Here is an 8,354-nt window from a genome sequence, read left to right as displayed (position 1 = left end):
GTAGATTATATAGGAGATAAAAGCTCTACTAAATCCATTAGTGGCTATATATTTATATATACTAATGGTCTAATCAGCTGGAGGACTAAATTGTAATCTATCATAGTATAAAACACAGTAGAATCCGAGCTAATTGCTATAAATTTAGCCGCTAGAGAGGCTATATATTTAAGACATATACTACAGGAATTAAATCAATTTAATCAAAATAAATTCCTATTATATATGGATAATACATCAGCAAAAGTTATATCAAATAATTCTATATATTATGATAGGAGTAAGCATATTGATACTAAATATTATTATATAAGAGATTTTATAAATAAAGGATATTTAGATTTAATATGGATTTCTATAGAAAATCAATTAGCTGATAAATTAATTAAGTTATTAGAAAGAATCAAATTATCAAGATTTATTGATATAATTCAAAATTTTAATAATTATTATTATTAAAATAAAAATATATATATAAAAAAATTAGTACTCTTTTTTCCTTTAAAATAAAAAGGTTTTTAATAAAACTAATATATATATATTTATATATATAAAAAGATGATATATATTAAAGGGGACTATTATTTTAATTAAAAATAATATAATATATATATCTTTTTAGTAGCATTCAATTCAGTATTAGTATATTATATAATCAGATCACATGATTGTCGCCTATAAGCTTACGAAAGCAACCATTAATCCAAAAATGATTATTAAGCCAAAAACGGTCATAAATCCGAAAACGGATATAAAAAATAAAGAATATGAAAAAGAGCTTTATTTCAAAAGAATGGATGGATTAGGAAAAGATTTATAAGAGATTTATAAAAGCGGAAATACTGAATTAGAAGGAAAAAGCATAAAAAGAGGCTTTTTCCCCTTGAATGTAGAATAAGAGAAATCATTTATTCAATACAGATTCTTTAATATCACGTGTCACACTGCTTATATAATCCATTTTAATCGTTAACCAGAGCCAGCTTCCATTATATACTATTAGCCTATGACCTACGATACAAAGAGGTTCCTTCCCCGGCACAACTTTAATCCTATGATCCTAAGCGCGGCACGGAGGGGGAGCGTCTACGTGTTGTGGCAAGAAAGCAGGGAGTTTGTCGTAAAGCCAATTTGGCAGCTTTCCGCGAATCTCGTTATCACTTAAAGGGGGCTTGCTGGCGATGAACTTACCAACTTCCGCGGAAGAGATCTTGCGCAAGTGCATTGGTCGATAGTGATCATAGACAAAGTCATATATAAAACCCCGGCGAAACCTTGGCTTAGGCGTCTGAAACTCTATCTTCACTATGCAAAATGTCAACGAAATCCCGTTTAGATAGTGAAGGAATTGCTGTTGATTTTGCTTGGTTGCAACGTAATGCATTGCGGGCTTGATCAAGCTCCTCCCATGTTTGTCTGATCGCTTTGACCCTATCTTTTTGGTAAAAAGACAAAGCTCGAAGCCCGGAGCCATTGAATATTAGTGAGATCTGGGCTTTCAAACTACTATTTCTCGATTGGAACGGGGACGGAAAGTAGCAGAAGTAAGTCCTTTTTGGTTTCGGTTGAAGTCGGCGGCTTCCTGCGGTCTTTTGAACTAGTTCATAGTGCGAAGGTCGTCGGAATATCAAGCAAGATTAATGTCGCCTTCGTTCTGCTGCTTACTGCGACACCACACCATACAGTAGTACAGATAAGAATATTCTAGAACTAATGAAACAGTTGAATATAATATAGCGCGGGAGTTGGTATTCATGAAGTCGTTGTAATTGTTTTTTATGTGGCATGACGACAGAAGTGACTGGAATTTTAATTCGCTGATTTGTGTTTCCCAACCAAATGTAAACATGTTACCCGTCTACCCCATTTTATTGTAATTTTCTAGCCTTATTTGGGAATCTCTTGCAAACTCGTTTTGACGATAGCAACTTCAACAATAAAGCACCCACTATATGTCAACTGAATTTACCTCGACAGCTGCCCCATCAAGTGCTGCGCTGACCTCCCTAATGCTGTTTTTACAGATTCACTACTTACACTTAAGAGATGCATTGCTGATTTATCCACTGGATTCACAGCTTCCTACATGAAGATGAATAATTACCCTGTATTTGGGTAGACAACTCTTGCAAATGAAGTTCAATCATACCTTTTTCTGCTCAAAGCTGAAAACCCATCTTTCTTTACTATCAACAAATCCCCACGAATCCTCACAAATCCTAACTCCCTCACTACACATCAAATTCAATCCACCCACAATAATTCACCGTATCAACCCGGATCCGAACGATATTGACACTACCTCTAACAACAATATCGCCAGCATGTTGAATGAGTTTTGGTAAGTGGTAATGCAAAGATCTACCATGTTCTATGGAAATGCGGGCCCGGACTTTCAGACTTTCGCAGCACTTGTTATCCCTCAGGCGGAGTCCTCTATGATGGGAATGAGCTCTGGTGCGACTTAGCACTTTAAGATCGCGACCTCTCCGAACCTCAATCAGTTTCAACAGCGTCGAGCCGATGACGCTTTGAAGGATTTGCGTACAGCATTTTGGGTGAAGATAGGTGACGTTCAGGAAGGCGATCAAACCACATGTCAGTATACGCTGTACGATTCTTCAGAAGAATCTGACGACGATCTGCTTGCTCTGGGGTTCATGGGTGAAGCCGTCTTAGAGATTCGACGAGCTTTTCAAAGAGGAGAACTCTACTGCAAAGTGATGGATGATCAGGGAAATATTCTTCAAGGGATTGATTCCCCTCGACCTGGATCTGCAGTCAGACGACAATTCTTCACTGGACGAAACGTTCTACCGGAACTGAGGGACAATGAGGTTGCGCTTAGGGGTCGTTGATTGCCTTGGTGTTTATTGGTGATACATGGGGAAGTGTTTTGGGAGAAAAGTCGCTATTGCTTTTATCGATGTATTTATCTTCCTGCTTTCTGAGAGTGACACAAGGATGTATCTCGTATGAGGGAGCCTGGTAGATAGAGACGAATGGTGTTAGGTAGACATTGCGTGAATTTTTTGGGTTGGGGAATAGGAAAAAGACGCTGTTTTATATCTTTCTTAGTGTGCTTGTTTGGGATTCGATTGAAGGGATTTCGTTTCTGGTTGGTTTTTACTTAATCTTTTATGGGGAGGTTTTTGAAATTCTGATTATTCTTAAATAATGACATCAATAATTTAAGTAAATGGATTGCGATAACTAGTAAATCAAAAAAGTTTCGTGAGGTACAGAAAATGATCAAAGACGATTGATGTAATTAATTGAAGTATTGAATAAATGGGGGGTAATTACGAAGTCAGTATTTCGTAACCTATTAATAAGATCGCCTGAAGGCAATTGTGAAAGTTACATTGTATGCTTCATACCTACGGAGGTGTATTCTCTAATTTTTACTTAATTTGTACGGGCAGAATTATTTGATTGATGGCAGATTACCGGCGGTGAGACAAAACTTACGGCATGGAGCGTCAAAGATCGTTGGAAATATCGTGATTGGTGATGACGAACTATTATAATGAACGGAGTTCTAATCGTACTCTCATATGCCGGGATACCAAGTCGTGTGCAGTCTTTCAGGCATTTCAGCGCGTTGAAAGCATCCATGTCCAGATAGTTTACGAGTGTAAAATGGAGGTCGTTCAAATTTAGCATCCAATCATAAGCATTAGAACGAGACCTTGGGTCGCTATCTAGAGATTGTTATTGGTCACTGATAACATTTGCCTGACAGATTTCTATGAACCTTTGATCTGCCCATTATTTTGTTTTCTATTGTGTAAATTAGGATTGGTCTTTCACTAGAAGGCCATATTATTCAGCTCTCCACGAACTTTAGAAACTATCCTTAAAGCAGATTTACGCGGGAGCCAGGTGCTGCGACGACTCGGCTTATGTGATTACATAGCCCTTGTACGCAAAGTCTGTTATATCCTTATCATTGAACCTTCTTTCCCCACAAACGCTCTGAGCATTCTTCAATCATTACAATCTCGTTCGATAGCATCATTTAGTCAAGTAAGTTCAAACCCCGCATTTTTTCGTTCTGTTGTTAATTCACAAGCTACTTTAGCGTATCGATTCTTTGAGACAAGCTCATAAATTATCGCCCACCGCCCGCCCATCATGTCCGGCGCTGAGGCTGGCTTTATCATTGGCCTCATTTCGGGCGTGATATCAATCATTGAGGCAGCCAAAACGGTATATGATGCCGCTGGAAACGTAAAAGGCCAGCCGGAAGCATTCCGCCAAGTGGCTGCACGACTGCCACTTGTTATTGAGATTCTTCGATGTGCTGAAGAGAGAGTATCATCGCTCGATGAACCGGCACTAGATGCGATAGAGCTCATTCTAGAGTCATGCAAGGCAAAGGCTGATGACCTCAACAAAATATTCCATAAAGTGGTTCGAAAAGATGACGATAAATGGTTCGATCGATACAAAAAGGCTTTGAGTACATTGCGGAAAGGGGAAAAGGTAGAGTATCTGATGGAAGGGATACTCAAAGATACCCAATTACTTGCATGCGAGAAGCTGGTGGGAATTGCTACTGAAGTGCAAGTAAAGGGGCTCGAAGAGGGAATCAAAGAGATGAAGGAAATGCCCTCCTCTCTCCAGGAAGAGATTGGAAGTGTCACCCAGAACCACAATGGCAGTGGTAACAATAATGCCAACACTGGTGGAGGAGCTATGCATGCCGGGACTGGGGATCTCTTTCACAATAAAATTAATGGGGATGCATATTTTGGCAGTAAGAAGTAGCATGATACAAAACTATGTTTGGATTTGACATACATGGACTAGGCAACCCACTCAAACAAGTTATCAATAACTACAGTATGCTTTATATCTTTGTTTTTGTTTTCTAACTTATTATAAAAATTGACAAGTACTTTATCCAACTAACTCTTTTTGTAAGATAATATCTCAAGCCAGCAAACCGACTCCCAAACCCGAAAGTATCTCAAAGATTTATCGATGACTGATCCCCGCGAGGACAAGATACGTATTGAGCAGGCGAAGGGTGGTCTGCTGAAGGACTCATACTGCTGGATACTTGAAAATCCCGACTTCCAACAATGGCGTAGCGACAGCCAGAAACCATTACTCTGGATTAAAGGTGATCCTGGCAAAGGTAAAACGATGCTCCTCTGCGGTATTATCGATGAGATAAACAAAAAAAAAGATCCGACCGCGCTGTTGTCGTACTTTTTCTGCCAGGCCACTGACTCCCGGATTAACCACGCCACAGCCGTGTTACGGGGTCTGATCTATCTGCTTGTTGACCAGAAGCGATCTCTTATCTCACATATTCAGAAGAGATATGATCAAGGGCCTAAGAATCCTTTCGAGGGGTTAATGCTTGGGTAGCTTTGTCGATATTATTCAAAAGTATCTTAGATGATCTAAAGTTGCAGGGCAGTATTTACTTGATCGTTGATGCTCTCGACGAATGCGAAACCGACTTGCCAAAATTGTTGGATTTCATTGTGCAGACTTCGTCAATATCTCCTCGTATTAAGTGGATTGTCTCTAGCCGCAACTTGCCAAATATCGAAAGGACTCTCGATACTGCGACACAGAAGCTAAGGCTTTGTCTCGAGCTTAATGAAAAATCCGTCTCTGTTGCTGTTACGAAATTTATCCAGCTCAAAGTAAATCAGCTAACGATGCGTAGCAAATACAGCAACGACACACAGGAAGCTATCCAGCAGTATTTAACGCTAAACTCAAACGGTACTTTTCTTTGGGTGGCTTTGGTCTGTCAAGAGCTGTCTAATATTCCAGGATGGAAGGCTCAGCAGAAGTTAACAGCATTTCCGCCTGGACTCGATGCTCTCTACCAGCGGATGTTAAGCCAAATCATGGATTCAGAAGATGCTGAGCTCTGTATAAGCATACTAGCGGTCGTTTCAACTGTATACCGACCCATCACGCTGGACGAGCTGGTAATTTCTGTGGATATGCCTGACGGAGTTGCAGATGATTATGAAGCTCTAACAGAGATCATTGGTCTTTGTGGCTCCTTTTTAACGCTTCGAGAACATACTATCTTCTTTGTTCATCAATCCGGTAAGGACTATTTGATTAAAACGGCATTTAAAAATATGTTTCTTTCTACAATGGAAGATGTACATAAAAGCATCTTCTCGCGATCATTACAGGCTATGTCTTGCACGCTTCGACGTAACATCTATAACTTAGCTGCTCCTGGAATCTCTATCGATCAAATCAAGCAACCCGGCGTCGATCCAATAACTCCTATAAAGTATTCATGCATCTATTGGGTTGATCATTTAAACAACACGCATCCTGGACAACAAAAAGAACAACTTCAAGATAACGATGAGGTTCATAAATTCCTAAAAGTACACTTCCTTCACTGGCTGGAAGCTATGAGTTTGATAGGGAAGATTTCAGAATGTATTACTGCAATAAAAAGTTTGGAATCTTGTATCTCGGTGAGTTAAAATAGCTTGAAAAAAAGCATTCTACTAATGAATGCCAAGGTTGAGAAAGCTCCTGAACTTTTCGCTTTTACCCACGACGCCAAACGCTTCGTCCTTCACAACCGAATAGGTTTTGAACAAGCTCCTCTTCAAATCTATTGTTCAGCCCTTTTCTTTTCTCCTGAGGAGAGCATTATTCGAAAAACATTTCAAGAATGTATCCCCAATTGGATTTATAAGATATCAAGAACACGATCAAATTGGAGTGCCGCCCTTCAAACACTCGAGGGCCATTCGGATTGGGTTAGGTCGATTGCCTTTTCGCCGGATGGTAAAGTGGTAGCTTCCGGCTCCGGCGATCAAACGATCCAGCTCTGGGATGTCGCAACGGGCGAATCGCTTCAAACACTCGAGGCCATTCGCATTCGGTTGATTCGGTTGCCTTTTCGCCGGATGGTAAAGTGGTAGCTTCCGGCTCTTGGGATCAAACGATCCGGCTCTGGGATGTCGCAACGGGCGAATCGCTTCAAACACTCGAGGGCCATTCGCTTTCGGTTGATTCGGTTGCCTTTTCGCCGGATGGTAAAGTGCTAGCTTCCGGCTCCGGCGATCAAACGATTCGGCTCTGGGATGTCGCAACGGGCGAATCGCTTCAAACACTCGAGAGCCATTCGCGTTGGGTTCGCTCGGTTGCCTTTTCGCTGGATGGTAAAGTGGTAGCTTCCGGCTCTAACGATCAAACGATCCAGCTCTGGGATGTCGCAACAGGCGAATCCCTTCAAACACTCGAGGGCCATTCGCGTTCGGTTGATTCGGTTGCCTTTTCGCCGGATGGTAAAGTGGTAGCTTCCGGCTCCGAGGATCGAACGATCCGGCTCTGGGATGTCGCAACAGGCGAATCCCTTCAAACACTTAAGGGCCATTGGGGTTGGGTTACATCGGTTGCCTTTTCGCTGGATGGTAAAGTGATAGCTTCCGGCTCTAACGATCAAACGATCCAGCTCTGGGATATCACAACGGGCGAATCGCTTCAAACACTTAAGGGCCATTCGCGTTCGGTTGATTCGGTTGCCTTTTCGCCGGATGGTAAAGTGGTAGCTTCCGGCTCCGAGGATCAAACGATCCGGCTCTGGGATGTCGCAATAGGCGAATCCCTTCAAATACTCGAGAGCCATTCGCGTTGGGTTCGCTCGGTTGCCTTTTCGCCGGATGGTAAAGTGATAGCTTCCGGCTCCGACGATCAAACGATTCGGCTCTGGGATGTCGGAACGGGCGAATCGCTTCAAACACTCGAAGGTTATTCAGGCCAAGAGGCATCCTCAGCCTTTGAACGCTACTCTATATCAAACAACTGGATAGTTGAAATAGTAGATGGAGAAATGCGAAATACGGTTTGGCTACCTCCAGACTATCGACCATCTAAGACATCTTGTTATAAGGGAACTATAGCCATAGGACTTCCCTCCGGTAGCATTTTTATCTTGAGGCTTAAGTATGAAGGTTTCATATTCTCTAGGTCAAAACAAGCTTTAGTATAAATTATCTATTAGTTACTACACCATTGTTATCTATAATATAATATAATATTCCTTCTTCTTTTTCCTTTTCTTTTTTCCCTCTCTTTAATAAAGAAGGAAAGTGAAGTTTGTGATTATATAGACTTTCGATTTGCCACCTCAATTCTAATGTATTCTAGTATGGTTACATAACAGTTTTAATACCACAAAGAAACATAAGGAACACTTTCAGTAAATGTGGCTTTGAGCCAATCGTTATTAAAATCGAAGGTTTGAGACAAAGATAATATTGACTGGTGTGGTACAGAAAGAGGGGTAGGATAGGTCACTACTTGATACACATTCGATGAAATTCTCTCGTTGTAATTCCAACCAA

At 40.9% G+C, this 8,354-nt stretch overlaps 2 protein-coding genes across 2 annotated transcripts; both read left to right on the top strand.

Annotated features, from left to right (window-relative positions):
• Positions 1 to 2,366: 2,366 nt before the first annotated feature.
• Positions 2,367 to 2,858, top strand: Bfra_002167 (uncharacterized protein; the record flags this gene model as incomplete). The annotated part of the gene is made up of 2 exons (XM_037332591.1): positions 2,367 to 2,457; positions 2,521 to 2,858. 2 exons carry the CDS (start codon positions 2,367 to 2,369, stop codon positions 2,856 to 2,858), a joined length of 429 nt encoding a protein of 142 aa, XP_037196745.1.
• A 1,279-nt stretch (positions 2,859 to 4,137) lies between these two features.
• On the top strand, positions 4,138 to 7,999 carry Bfra_002166 (putative beta transducin-like protein; the record flags this gene model as incomplete). Its single annotated transcript, XM_037332590.1, has 5 exons — positions 4,138 to 4,762; positions 4,931 to 5,366; positions 5,405 to 6,473; positions 6,522 to 6,792; positions 6,834 to 7,999. 5 exons carry the CDS (start codon positions 4,138 to 4,140, stop codon positions 7,997 to 7,999), a joined length of 3,567 nt encoding a protein of 1,188 aa, XP_037196744.1.
• Positions 8,000 to 8,354: the final 355 nt, after the last annotated feature.

Source organism: Botrytis fragariae, assembly GCF_013461495.1.
Source record: "Botrytis fragariae strain BVB16 chromosome Unknown tig00000006, whole genome shotgun sequence".
Taxonomy (NCBI): domain Eukaryota; kingdom Fungi; phylum Ascomycota; class Leotiomycetes; order Helotiales; family Sclerotiniaceae; genus Botrytis; species Botrytis fragariae.
Note: the sequence above shows the minus strand (reverse complement) of the source record. Positions and strands in the feature narration are given on the sequence as shown.